This window comes from Semicossyphus pulcher, unplaced genomic scaffold, assembly GCF_022749685.1.
Source record: "Semicossyphus pulcher isolate SPU_LCO1_2020_fin unplaced genomic scaffold, fSemPul1.0.p SCAF_28, whole genome shotgun sequence".
In the NCBI taxonomy this organism is placed as follows: domain Eukaryota; kingdom Metazoa; phylum Chordata; class Actinopteri; order Labriformes; family Labridae; genus Semicossyphus; species Semicossyphus pulcher.
In genome coordinates this window covers 5,419,681-5,434,441 of record NW_027211702.1, presented here as the reverse complement: position 1 = coordinate 5,434,441, position 14,761 = coordinate 5,419,681, and the positions used below count along the sequence as shown (strand labels likewise).

At 42.8% G+C, this 14,761-nt stretch overlaps 1 protein-coding gene across 1 annotated transcript; it reads left to right on the top strand.

Annotated features, from left to right (window-relative positions):
- Nucleotides 1-332: 332 nt before the first annotated feature.
- Nucleotides 333-13,620, top strand: st8sia3 (ST8 alpha-N-acetyl-neuraminide alpha-2,8-sialyltransferase 3). Its single transcript, XM_069677298.1, has 4 exons — nt 333-967; nt 8,830-8,949; nt 11,536-12,093; nt 13,338-13,620. The coding sequence occupies exons 1-4, from the start codon at nt 714-716 to the stop codon at nt 13,618-13,620; spliced, it is 1,215 nt and encodes a 404-aa protein (XP_069533399.1). The 5' UTR covers nt 333-713.
- Nucleotides 13,621-14,761: the final 1,141 nt, after the last annotated feature.

The window sequence follows — 14,761 nt, the reverse complement described above, 5'->3', positions numbered from 1 at the left end:
GATCTCTTCTCGAGGCGTCTCTTCCTCCATCAGGACGCGGAGCTCCGCCTCGGATGCTGCTGCTGATGTTTATCTGATTACCGCGATACAAGAGCTGCGTCTCCTTAAAGCGACAATACGCCTTAATTAAACAGACAGCCGGAGAGAGGAGGAGGAGGAGAGAGAGAGAGAGGATGCAGATGAAGAGAGGGAGCAGCATCCGCCGGCCGCCTCCATCTTTTCCCTGCTGGACGTCTCAGCTTCTTTTCAGCGGCTTCAGGTTCTGATACCGGCTCTCATCTAAGCCTGCATGCCTGCAGAAAAACCTCCGAGCCTCCCCTCCTCCTCCCGCCTCCGCTCTTCATCCTGTGATACGTGAACTGTCGATGCGTCACGCTCGATTCTCCTGCGCTTTTTCTTCCGCAGACGCGTCGCTGCATCCTTAGCTCATGTTAAGGTAAAGAAATCGGCTGCGGAAACGCGGCCTTCTTCTCCTCACTTGCTCCTTATATGGAATCTGTAGCCTTCATGGCTTCTCTCAGAAACGTTAATAAATCAGCGGTTGGCGCCTCCTTCTTCGCATGTCTGGCCTTTAGCATCTCTGCGTCCCTCTTTGCCGCCCATGCGTCTCCGCTGCCGCGCCACCGCATCTCTTCTTCCTCACCACATGGACTCTGAAATCTGCGTGAAGCGCGCGTCCTCCTCTCCGCATCTACGCCCTCGCTGTGCCGCGGATGCGGTGCGCCTGGGTGCTCGCCGTCTCCTCGTCCTGGCCCGTCACTGATCCTCTGGTCCGGGGGGGCTGGTGCCAGCAGAGAGGCAGGATGGTGCGGATAGTCAGCGCGCTGGGGCTTGTCATGTTCAGCGTGGCGCTGCTCATCCTGTCGCTCATCAGCTACGTATCCATTAAGAAGGACTTCCTGCTCAGCACCCCCAGATACGGACCTAATGGAGGATCGAGGATGTCCATGTTCCACGCGGGGTTTCGGTGAGTGCAGGCCGGCCTGCAGAGCTGCAGACATCTGCTGAGTGTGGGTGTGCATCAGATCAGCTGAGGGTTTATTTTTAGTCATGCCAGGTGTAAAAATGCTGATAGGGTAGAAAAAACAGCTGATGCAGTGTGTATGTGGTATGTCTTCATTGTTTATGTTCTCAATCCTCTTAAATGATGCTACTCATTAATGTTTGTGCCTGAAGTTGAGCAAGCAAATGATATAAACACATAAATTCTATCTCCTGAAACATATTTATTTCAGCTCGGGGAGGTGCTGCACTGATCACACCGAGCTGAAGGCCTCTCTGCTGTCTGAGGCCTGACAGCTCACAGGCTGTGAGGCTACAGTTTGATGCAGTGTTTGTCATCAGTTGGTCAGTCACAGTGACCAAAATAGAGTCCAAACTGTGTTGGAATATTTACTTGCATCATTTATTTATTGTAGGGCTAAGATATGCTGACTCCCCTTTTTGAGCTTCTGACTTTGAACAACCCAAGTCAGACAGAAGGCAGATAAAGATCTCTCTGCAACCCCCCAGGTTACTAACAAACCTTTTTCTTAAACACGTGGGTAACTTGGATTCTTTCAGGACATGAACTGGAATTTCTGCACTAAGATTGAGTGTGCTATTTCCCCATCCACCAGCAGATTGCAGATAAACAACCTCGGTCAGCTCCCACCAAAAATGGTGAATCTAATTCTGTGGGAAACAATGTTGTTAACTGGGTAATTAGCCAGCTAATGAATTAGCCTTTTGCAAAGACTCCCTCCCCTCGCTCCTCGCTAGCTCCACCCTCTCATCCAAATATGGTCACTTCTGGCTCCAAAAATCGCCATGGAGATCGCACATAAGCCAACTGGCACCACAATACTCAGCCAAGTTCTGAAAGCTAACAACATGCCTAGCTTGCTAGCTTAAAACCATCTTTTGAGAGGATCATTTAGCGCCCTATATCTTCCAGAGAGGAATGTATTTTGACAAACTTGTTTTTCTTGGATGGCCAAAGGTGAAACTCCTTGATGCAATCACCAGGTAAAATCATCATTAAAGGCGTTGGTTTAGCTCAGCGGTTAAATCGTGCGTCCCACATACAGAGATACAGTCCTCGATGCGGCGGCCCTGGGTTTGACTCCAACCCTCAGCCTATCATTTAACCAAACAAAACACCAAAACCAGGTCTTGCATAGCTTAGCTTCCATCTCTACATATAGCCGGACAAATGCATCACACACGGCTGCATTTTTATGTCGTTTGCCAGCTGACAAAAGTAACAAGGAGGCAACTTCACACAATGCTAAGTCAACAGTGTGGCTAATCCACACTGCCAGGAAAATAATGTATGACTGTATATATACAGGGTAAGGGCTTGAATACATATTACCACTTAAGTACAGTATACATCCAGTCTCACTTGTCAGTGGTGGATGACACTAATTGGAGACAGCTTTGCCCTGATGAACCAGTTTTAATGTAGAACATGTCAGTGTGTTTTCTCAGTCGCTCTGAGTGTGAATCTGCCTCAAGGAAAATAAAACATCTGTCACTTAATCCCAGAGCTGTGAACAAGATCAGCTCACCCGCTCCCAGCTCTTCTGTCTCTCCTTCAGTCAATATATCAACATGTTTCTGTCCCGTTATTTAATGCACATTTTAAAGATTTTAGGAATAGTATATTTAAACGTATTTGGTACAGAAAAACACAATTTTTACTGATTTTTGCTGTTATAGAATCTATTAGCTAAAGGCTAAAAATAGCTAATAGTTTTAACTGCACTTGTATTTCTATTAAAAGGAGAAATTGAGAGAGGTAAATATGACGTAACACTATTGCTAATGCAACCAGTTCTAGAAACATGTACACTGAATTTATATGAAGAATAGAGATAAACATGGGGGAGGTGTTGAGTTAGCTTTAAAAGCCTTTATCAGCTCTAACATGAGCTGTTTTGTTAACGTTACTTTTAAAAGTAACTCATTACGTTGTTAACTGCTGAGAAAAGTAACACGTTTTGGACTTTTGTGTCACCAAAAATTAAACCTTCTTTGCAACTCGTTCCATTTGTGTTATACTGTCAGGACAGCGTGTAGCCTGCTGTACGTCTACCTTTGAATGTATCGACTCTGCCGTCGTTGCAGAGCCTCGTTTACGGCCCATAATCTGTAACTCTGCAGCCTAATAACAGGAATGACAGACTCAGTATAACCTTTACAGCTCTTTATCATGCTAACAATCTGGCAGTGAACTGGGCAGAGGCAGACAGTATAAGGCACAGCTGTTTCCATGACAACAATACAACACAGGCTCTTAGTCCCACCAGTGTTGTTGAGCTGTGTTTAGCTGAAGATGCTTCTTCACATTTGAAGTCGAGCTCTTCACAGCTGACGAGCACTTCTCCTCCAGACACAGCTTACATTTCACCGTCATGTTGTTCTCGTCCCTTTCACCCAAACATTCAAAATAATGTGAAAACGCTGTCCTCTCTGCCATCTCGCTAGCTGAATTAGCTAGCTTCACATGCGCACTGACACAGCTGTGTTTACCTTCTGCTGGTACGCAGCTACCTGCAGAGAAGGAGGAGAGAAACAGAAACAGAGCTTCAGGGAGTTTCTGTTTTTGTGGCCACAAAAGAAAAAGAAAAATTCTGCAATTTATTTTCCAGGAACAGATCATTTTTTATGAGAATGTAACTAAATAATGGATTACTTGACTTGCAGAACTAACTCATTACATTACTCGTAATCCAAGTACTCTAATGGATTACTTTTTAACATGTTACCCCCAACACTGAACATGAGTCTCATGTTTTATTGGTTACAGGTTTATGAGATTTTCCCTTTAGGGCCTGCTGTCGACTGGACATAAAACACATAACCATGCATGTCATGTAACTGTCATTTAAAACTAAATAATTGAACAGAAATTAGTCAGCTAGTGAGCTAAAGATATTGACCAAAGTCCAGACTATGATTTTTTTGAGAGAAGGACACCTCTACTGATAATTTGGCTCCCTTAAGAACCTTGTTTATACAACCTGCTATGCTGTTGCTTCTTCATCGCTCTGAGTACACTGACAAGCTTTTAATCATCTACTCCGGGAAGATCACTGAAGATAGTATAAAGAAGAATTACAGGTATCTTTGAAAGTTAGAGTAATCGCATTTCACATTTAACTTCAAACCATATGCTCATTAAATGTTATATTGAAACAAAACAGGACTGTCAGAAATAATCCTATAGGTTAATGTTATGCTAAAACACCTGATGAAAGAAACCCTCCATGGAACAGAAGCTAATGGGACAGAGGTGTGCTAAGCGGGGCTTCAGCCCTCATTTAGTAGTATATTGTTCATGAGGCTGACCCCCTTGCCTAAATGGGTTTGTGATACAACCTTAAACTGGTTTTAGTCATACAATTTAAAGTCTGTATTTACAATCATGTCTCCTCCTGAGTGCCTCTGTGGAGTGGAGTTCCTCAGGCTTCAATCCTTGGACCACTTCTCTCTGTACATGCTTCCTCTGGGTCGTTTGATCAGTGGCTTTGAAGACAGGCCATATGTTACGCTGATGATACTCAGATCTATTCCTCTGCAAAACCCAGTAACCTGAATCAAATGTCCCTTAATGTAGTTAAGCTGCTATCCAAGAGAGGATGTGAATGACCTTCACTTTGACCCTGATACAAACAGAAATGATTGGACATGAAAAGTGCAATATAAAGCTTACTTACCTCCAGATCTAGTTTAGATGGTAAGATCCTTAGTTTCTAAGTATGTTTGGTATGTTCACACCTGGGTAAACTGATTTTTAAGGTTTGAGTTCACTGCAGTTCAGCTGCATGGAAAATCATTCTGTAAATCTTTGTTGTCCAACCTGTTCTGTCAGGAGTGTGAGGCTAAAACAGCCTCGATCTGATGGAGGTTCTGGAGGCCAGCGAGCTGTCCTTGGCTCTGATTTACAGCGCGAGAGCAGCATTCATTTTCCTCCTGCCTGTAATCATTTTCCTCCTCGCCTCGCTGTCACCTCAGGCCAAGGTTAGCTCGGAGTGAGTTAGATGTGAAGGAGAGATTTTACAGAGAAAACACTCTGCCGGTGGACTCCTCTGTAAGCTACCTGCTGTGTTGTGGAGTGAGAGTTTATCATCAGAGAGATGAAACACGGTTCTGGGTTGTGCTCTGTATGTGGCACTCAAGTGGAAGTAGAAGGTCCATCTGATGGTATCTACACTCTGAACAACTCTTGTCCACATTATAATAAAAAAGATAACACTCCCAATAATCTTGATGACCCTCTGACCTTTCCTCTACTTCCACCACTGGACTCTAGTAGTCAGATCTCCGTGATCCTGTTTGATGACCTGTTGGCTTTCCAGTCTACATGGTTGTGCAGCTTCATTAAAGTTTGTAGATAAGACAAAGTTCTGCTTATGTCTGGACCATACTAAAAGATTTTCACATCTTAACAGATGATGAAAATGTGAGAGCGCCCACACATGAAGATATATAATCATAGATGTAACAGTTTTGTTCCTATAGTGTGTGGAGAGCAACGATTACGCCCAAACAGCACACCACGCACTAACAGGTTCATGCTTGGCTATTGTTACGTTCCATGTGACGATCCACAGAGCACGTGCTCGGCTGTCCTCGGGGTTCCCCCAGAACAACAGGATATCAGATCGTAAACACTGAACATGTTTAATATTTAAGATTTGAAATCGGTGCGGCCACGATGTTCTTCCGAGCAGATCAGGGGAAGTAAAATCGCTCTGAACATCCCTCACACACCAGGAGCATCTGGAGAGATCATCTTTAGAACCATCTTTGCTTACGATTGAAGCGGGGAATCGGGCCCAGAATCAGCCCGATTATCTTGTAGTGTACCCCGCTTAAGACTGATGGGGAGTTCATAAGTATGCAAGGAAGTGTTAGTGAAATTAAAATTGTGATCTAAAATGGTGCTAAACTGCGACGTGATGATCGAACTAAAAAATATCCCTTCATATGGCACGAGGAAAAGTTAAGGTACTACCAAAGTCTAAAGGATTCCTTTTCTGGGGAAGTCCCCAAATTTACATCCTAAAAGACACAGAAAATCGTCAAAGTGAGTGTTGTGCTACATGAAAGTCAGAAGTCATCAGGGAAACATAAATATTTGTACCAATGTTTTTTGACACTGGATTAGTCGCCTACTGTTGCAAAACTTTTTTTGAAGACATACGTACATTTATAATTTAGCATCAAAAGGGATTCTGCAGCATAAATGAACATTATTAAGGTTTAAAAAAGCTTAATTTTCAAATGTACAAGGATGTTTATCAGTTGTGATAAACCAAATCTGTCTTTCACTGTGACCAACTGTCAGAATGAAATCTGCCGAAAAAGCACCTTACAACTGAAATGATCACCACTTCTATTTTATCACAATTACAACAGTTTTGAGGTTACAATAGAAATCATATGGAGTAAGTATCTGAATGCACTTTACCTCTGCATGCCATTTCTTAACCGAGTCTACTTCCTGCCATTTTAAAGTCATTGGTGATGGTTAAGATAAGAGTGAGTTTATTTTTTGTTTTTGTGTCACATTCCTCTTCCTGCAGCGAGAGGCCGCCTCGCAAACCCGACCTGAGGTGAATACAGAGCGCTGAGCTGAAACCTTAACTCAGTCTTTCCTTAAGCTTCATTTCAATGTTTTCTACTATCACAGTTTGATCTTTACCTCATTTTCTTTACCTTTGTAGCAAACAGCTTGCTTCTTTCTGTTGCTGATAAGTCTTATAGTAAAACCATCAGCAGCCCCTGCTTCAGCTGCTTTTGACAACGATGAGTCTATAATCCTGAACTTCCTCTGACACCTTTTCGATGGTGTAGTGTTGGATTTGTAACAGTGTGTATAATGAATACAGATGAAGACGAGGAGTAAAAAGAGAGTTAACAAAATAATGTGTCACTTTATATTTATCACCATATTCTTTTTTAGACACTTTGAGAAATAGAAAAGTTTTGAATTATCTTTCAAACATGTTTCTGTTTCTTCACTGAGAGTTTTGTATCATCTGCATATTTGGAAATTGGTAACAAAGTCGAAACGAGCGACCGAATCTTAATGGTTATTATCTTCTGCACGCAAGATAATAACTTGTTTGCATACTGGCTTTAAGGATCAGCATGAGATAGCAACTGAGGCAGAATACAAATGTCCGACATTTCCACACAAGTCCAAATGAAGCTGAGAAGTCTGAATGCAAAGTGAGATCCTTTCTACACCAACTTTAGTATTTCCATAATATTCTGATCAGAAGTTACTTCATGCTGATCCTGACTCAGCGTTGCTCCTCTCCTGCTGAGCCTTACTGTCCACAAAGACTGAAGACGCTGCAACAAAATAAAGCTGCTGGAGGTCAAACAGTTTTAACACAGACTTTCTGTAGTTTGCTTTAGACCTGCCCTGGAAACCCTCACCTCCTCACAGTGGTGGGGGTTTCCATACAGAACAGTGTAAGCTTTGAAATGATCACAAGCTTTTGGAGTTGGATTACGTCAGACCTGTGTTCCCCTCTGAACTGTCCTGGTGTATGAATTTGTTCTTCCTGCAAGATGAACCAAACTTTAACTCATGCAAAAACTGGTACTGTCTGCCATGGCAGGGTCTTCACCTGAAACCTTGACTTTGCAATGTTAAGATCGGTCTGAATTCCAATATTGTAAAACCTGGGCGTTATTTGACATGCTTTGGGGTCTTAACGAGTAGAAAATGTTTGGAATTGCTCCGGAAGATAGCTTCAGCAGGGAGCTATGACATGGGGAGTAATGTCTGCAATGTAATCGTTGTGGGGAAATCCGCCTGATCAAAGTGTGTCCATGCTTTTTTCTTTTTACCAGAGACGGGCTCGTATTGTTCAATGGACATTAAAAACTGCCCAAAAAACATTGGAATAATACAAACTTCTGAAGCACATTAGCAGGCTGCGTGGTCAATCTCTTGTCTTTTTTAGAACTGAAGGGGTCGAGGCTTCTTGCACTGCAAAACAAAGTTCATCTTATCAAGTATCAACCTCTTGTTCAGTCTCCAAATGAACTGATGAGTCGACATTTGTGCAGCGTTATTTTACAAGCATCTTAAAGAAGTAAAGACAAAGCATGTGGTTGAAGAGTAAAAATCCCCCTCCCACATTTAGTCTCAAATTAATGATGAATAACTTGATAAGATGGACAGAATTTCTGCAACAGTTTGGCCTTTCTGCTTTTGGTTGATTTCACAGTAATGAAGATTAGAGGCTGAAAGTCAGCGTTTACACTGAGCTGAAAGTGTAAATGAAACTCTGTCACTGCGGCTGGTTCCTTAAAGGAACAAAACAAATGTATTTATTGGCGGAATGGCTCCTCAAACACTTGCACATTTCAATCAGCTTCTTTGGAGGCATTTTAGTTTTGTCAAGCTTTCTGGCTGAGCTGAGCATCAGCTCTTGAAAGAAGAATTCTCTGTCTATAACATATTGGATCATATTTTGTTGTTGTGTTCATAGATATCAAGAAACATGAGCAGTTAGAAAATCTCAGTTTTAACGTATTTCCACACCAAGGATAAAGTTCAGTGCAAGACATTTAAACAAAACAAACATAATTTTCATGAAAACATGTAAATCCTTGATTGATTGGATGAATGTTACTTGTTAGACAAGACAAAACAGTCAAAGTGTACGATTTCATCTCAGAACTGTTTGTTTTAAAAAAGCTAAAATGCTCCTCAAAACATTTGAAGTGCAAGTAGAAGAAGTCGACCTCCTCCTAACACAGGAAGCTTTGGTTAACCTCCACGTCTCTGTCTCCTCCTCCTCCTCCACGTCTCTGTAGCTCCCAGCTGGCGATGAAGTATCTGGATCCAGCTTTCAGTCCTCTGACCAACTCTCTCAGTGAGGACCTGCAGAACTCCTCCAAATGGACCTACAACAGCACCGCTTTCCTAAAGTTTAGGTAGGTTACACATGAACACGAACATACACTCCCGTACTTTGTGGTCTTTTTTTGTTGGTCCTGAAGGCTTATCATGCTTTTAGCTCTTACAGGAGTGAACACCAGCGGATAAAATGCTTCCAATATTGTTTTTCTTTGCAAAAAGCATAAAAAAGGCAAATTAACAAAACATGTGGCAGGTTTCACATGGAAAGTTTATCCTTTAAAGAAAGGGATGTATCCACCCAGTAACGTCGTTAGAGCCAAACATCCGGGGCTTTTCAAGTCCTAAAAACGCCCCCGTATCCACCGTGACATCACCCCCTGTGTTGGGCTGTTTGGAAGCCTTGAGTTTGGCATTTTGTCCGTCGCCATCTTGTTATTTGTTGGAACAACACTTAACTACATTTCGACAAGAATATGAAGCAGAAGAGGAGTTGGGGTAAGCAACAATGGTAGAACAGCGTAGTTTTCAGCTAACGCAAGGGCTAGCTTTGTTAGCAAGGCGATCCGTCATGCATTGTAACTGAAACATTTATTGTGATGCTAGCAAAAAACATTCTTTAAACAAATTGTACAGACCAAAAAATTGGCCAGTCGACTCCTCAGAGTGTCTTTCAGTCCGACCGAATGACTGAAAGAGGCTTCTGTCAGGTTGCTGTGGTACAGACGTTCAAACACATGCACTAAAGAAGACTTATTAGGAAAAAGTTTACCAAGGTAGAATACCAAGTGAACGCTGGGCTCTAAATTCAAAGTCAAGTCATCGTCCAGCTAAGACAAGAGGAAGCCCCAGTAGAAGCAGGTGTAGGTTTTGTGCAACCAGAGAGCCTGATCAGATAAAGTGATCATCACACTGATGCATTTTAATATCACATAATGTGCTTTCATCAGCTTTGCATCACCATCAACATTCTGCTCCTCCATTATGCACGAACAATAATCTGCACACTAATCATTTCTAATGCATATTGAGCATTATATACATTATATCTCAGTCAGTCATCATATTCATTGTTTCTGATTATCCTTAAAGGATTTAAATGAAGAACTGATATTTGTTGTGTGTATCAGATGTGTTCAGTACTTGGTTTTAGCCCTTCATAGGCTTTGTCCTGTAATCCACTGATTTTTCATAGTTATAATAACATTTAGTTGTGGTCGCTGTGCCAACTGCTGTGATGAGTAATCACAGAGAAGCACTACTTTTTAAGAAATGGACAAGGTTTAGTATGTTCTGTTATTCTTTAAGATTTTGTTTAATAAAATTATCCCTCCAATCAAGTGAGGTGCAAACCATTAGTCTACTAGTCGTCAACTGTTTATATTACTTTAGCTGTCCCAATATATTTTTAATGACGCTTCAGAAAATGGTTTTCCACGGGTAAGAAAGAACATTTTAATCAACAAAAGAGGAAATGAGTCCAAATGCTTCTGAACAGCCCTCAAGGAAAATAATCATTTCACCCTGTGTCAGTCCTCATAACCGTAGTTTGGAGACCACTGGTGTCTAAGCTTAAGCCTGGCTTGTAGCTGCTGTACATCCGAGTAGTTTTTTACACAGAAGAGACTCTTCCCACAACAAACCTGCCGGATAGCGTCACATGCAAACGTCGCCCACAAGGCCAACTATCTTTGAGGGGAAGGCTCGGCCAGTGACACTACAGTTTGGTTTAACCGACACTCACAACTGACAAGGCATAGCTGCACTTTTACCCTCATTGTTCATATGCAACTCCCATTTTGAATTCTTTAGCTTTTACTCTACCAAGAAGGTATTTGGTACATGTCATCAGCCACTCTCTACTCCCCACACGTCCTGTCCTTCTTCAGCTGTCCTGTCCAATAAAAGCAAAAGCCCCCAAAAACAAATGAACCAAACTTTGAACCCATGGGCAAACGTCTGATGACGATAAAGCCTCTAGGAGCTACCACCAACTTTGCAGGGCTTCCAGTGTAGCTAACGATTAGCAATAAAGAACTTCCTGCCATGACTTCCTTTTCCGTTCCTCCTGATTTTGCTTTCCAACTGGAATTTTTTTCCTGCATACACCAAAGCCGTCTGACAGTGGACATTAATACGTGGACTACAAACAGAACCCAGAACGCTTTCGCCAGAAGTGACGATACCAAAATCCAGTCCTGCGCCTACAGACTTTGCATTTTTATGCAGAACCTATAAAAAGGGATTAGAAATAAACACGCATGTGTAATTGTGGAATCTTAGAACTGTTATGAAGTATACAAGTGGTAAATAATCCAATGCTTCAGGGTCGGTATCCAAATCAGTTTTTTCTTAAGTAGCTCTGTTGTGCATCGGTGACTTCAAGAACTGCAGAACGTGTATTAACAGATTAAGCATTTCTGGTTGTTCTCATATCCTTGGGTGCCCTATATTGGATGGTGTTTCCACCTAGAACAACCTCCAGTCCAATCCACAACCATTGCACTGTGGTATCGCTCTTTTTGCATTAACCCCAGTAGATTGCCCTGCACTGAAGGATGTATGGTTGCCATAAAAGAGATTCAAATAAAGTACTTAATCTGACTTATGAGTGCTTAAGTAAGGATGCAGAAATAAACAAACCAGTCTTTGTTGTCTTGCAGAAAGGAGATCTCTCAGTATATCGACATCCCCGGCAACTTCACACTGACAAGAGGTTCAGTCAAAATTGGTCAGCTCATGCACTACGACTACTCCAGCCACAAGTACGTCTACTCCATTGGAGAGAACTTCCGCTCGCTCCTCCCTGAGGTCTCGCCGATCCTCAATAAGCACTACAATGTCTGTGCGGTAATAGGAAACAGCGGCATCCTCACTGGCTCGCGCTGTGGCCCCCAAATCGAGAAGTTTGACTATGTCTTCCGCTGCAACTTTGCGCCCACAGAGGTCTTTAAGAAGGACGTTGGGCGGCGGACGAACATGACGACCTTTAACCCCAGTATCCTGGAGAAATACTACAACAATCTACTGACTGTGCAGGACAGGAACAACTTCTTCCTAAGCCTGAAGAGGCTGGACGGTGCCATCCTGTGGATACCAGCGTTTTTCTTCCACACGTCCGCCACAGTGACGAGGACGCTGGTCGACTTTTTCGTGGAACATCGAGGTCAGCTGAAGGTCCAGCTGGCCTGGCCCGGAAACATCATGCAGTACATCAACAAGTAAGACGCGCTGTAACACTACAGGACAACAAAAACCATATCTACATCTGGTATTAGCCTGTGATCTGTACCTGGATATGTTTACTGGATACAGACACCTGGTAGTAAAGGAATGGTCTGGATATTTTGACGTGGGGTTGTATGAGGTACTTATCACTAGTCATTCTAGTACTACAGTAGGTGATGGTCAGCACAGCCCCTGTTTGAATAAGCGGGCAGTACCAAACATGGAAGCTAAGCTGTGTACTGCTGTAGACTGGGTCTATATGTTAGCCACCTACAAAAGGCTCGCCTAAAAGAAATCAATATCACTTAAAGTCCACGCTATACACAACCAATTAGGCCGTATTTATACCGAGTAAGGACGGTCAAGGCTGTCTCCTAAAAAAGCCAGGACACATATTGCACTGTTTTTTCTGTCCCCCATCCCTCTTTCTATTTTTATGTGTCTACCTGTGTTTAAAATCTGCCGTATATCTCCGTCCTGTTTGTGGAAAATCGTGTGCTTGTATTGTATTGAGCTGCAGCTCCAAATGGCAAGAAGAGATTTAAGCTCCAAAGCCGGATTATAAGGAAACAGCTATTTAGTGAAAGGTATGGCACAGAGCTGTAACCGCGTGTGTGTGGAGAGGGATTTAAGTCTGGTGCTTAGTGTTGTAGCAGCAGAATAGGCTGCTCGTACAGTAGCCTAATCTTCACCAATCCCATTAAAACTACCTGCTCTGGAAGAATTATCACGTTTAAGCACCTCGAGGACTCTTGGAGATGCTTTTGTTGAGGCCAGTTTGGAGAGATCTCCCCCTCTGTGACGCTCACACAGCGGACTGTCAGCAGTGGTCAGATTAAGGTGTTTAACCATCAGAAGTACTTTCAATAACAGTTTATTCTCCATTATCTTGAACGTTATAGAAATGTTCTTCTTTCATGCTTTTACTGACGACCAGAATTTTGTAGGTTGGATCTGATGTGGCTGCAAAATATGAGGCTTTGAGTTTCCATTCCTTTTTTCAGTACAACACCAAACTAAACTCTCTTGTTTGACCTGTAAGACCCACATGTATCAGTACTTTCCAGCTGTCACCAGACACTAAACCTTTTCCCGATGACACGGCTGAAGATGTAAATTAAACCCTAAATCAAAGAAGGAATTTAGGTGTTGTCCTTTTAGTGAGTTACACTCCATGTAATTGAAACATTTAGGGGTCTGTTAATGTATAATTCTTATCTCCACTTGTACTCAACAGCTACTGGAAAACCAAGCAGCTTTCTCCGAAGCGCCTGAGCACCGGCATCCTCATGTACACGCTGGCTTCCTCCATGTGCAACCAGATCCACCTGTACGGCTTCTGGCCCTTCGGCTGGGACCCCAACACGGGAAAGGAGCTGCCGTACCACTATTACGACAAGAAGGGCACCAAGTTCACCACCAAATGGCAGGAATCCCATCAGCTGCCCGCTGAGTTTAAACTCCTCTATAAGATGCACATGGAGGGCATGCTAAAGCTTTCCCTCTCTCACTGCGCTTAGGCCTAAAACTGCAGCAGGTACAGTGCTTCTTCAAACTCCTCTGGAGCTCCTCCACAGCCCAGACAAGGGAGCATTCGTGTGGTTTTGCCAAAAGCTAAATCTTAGCTTTAAGGCTGAGTTGGCGCAATGGGCTCTTGGACTGTTTTGAGACCCATCACCCTGTGTTCAAGTCAAACGGTTTGTACAAATCGCAACGAATCAAGTGTTGAGTATTCATTTTATACGGCTCAAGAATCTGCAGAAGACGGGGACTTCAGGACGTTTTCTTTTGGAAACGGTGGCTGCAGCAGGACCAGGCAGTGTTGCTCTTGAACAGAATATCAAACTTTAAATTGCTTCATGGTGGTTTTATATTCATCATTTTTGGCACGATAGCTACAAATCGGCAGATTAAAAACAAAAAACCAGACCAGGTTCAAACCAACAGTAGTTCTGCGTAAAGGAGGCACCAATGTTCATTTCTAGGAGACCACCGTGTTGACGCTGGTTAATCCCTATCACAGGGCGAAGAAGTTAAACCTAGCTCAATGGTTGCTGCTTTTCAATGTAATATTATTCAGTGACATCCTGTTTAGATCCAACACATTCCCATCCCAGGGCGTCAAATACCAACAATTTGTCATACCGACCTTTGGCTTCTCTGATAGATGCATAAGGTAGTGTCTGTTCCTTGTCTAAAATTTGGTTAAGGTGAAATGGTCTGTTTGGTAACGTTCAGGCACAACACATTCTTGGTTCTTGATTCTTGGTAAAGTGGGTTAACTTTTTTTCTCACAAGCGATTCAAACCCCAGTAACCTTGGTGAAAGTCCTGTATTGTTAAACCCATCCATCACCACTCCTCCAAGCAGTCTTACTTCTACATCACCTGTCGACGACCAGAGCAGTTTCTCTGAGTCTTTAACATTGCCGGAATAGGTTCATATTGGAGGTATCGTATGCAGACATTTAAGGGTACCTCGTGTGTCTATATGAGATGCCAAGGGGCATGACAAAATGTTGGTATTTGAAGACTTGGGCATGAGAACGACTGGCAGATCATATCAGCCGGAGAACGTTCTGCGTGTAGATTCAGTTAAAGAGAAGATAATTGTCACTGGGATTTAAGCCTTTACAGAGTTGTAAAATCTTGTCTCAAGTTA

What these genes read in the sequence shown, in the direction of transcription:
- st8sia3 (XM_069677298.1), top strand. Translation starts at nt 714, where the DNA reads ATGCGGTGCGCCTGGGTGCTCGCCGTCTCCTCGTCCTGGCCCGTCACT. An exon ending in ATGTTCCACGCGGGGTTTCG is followed by an intron (nt 968 to 8,829) that starts GTGAGTGCAGGC and finishes ACGTCTCTGTAG; the next exon opens with CTCCCAGCTGGCGATGAAGT. An exon ending in ACCGCTTTCCTAAAGTTTAG is followed by an intron (nt 8,950 to 11,535) that starts GTAGGTTACACA and finishes GTTGTCTTGCAG; the next exon opens with AAAGGAGATCTCTCAGTATA.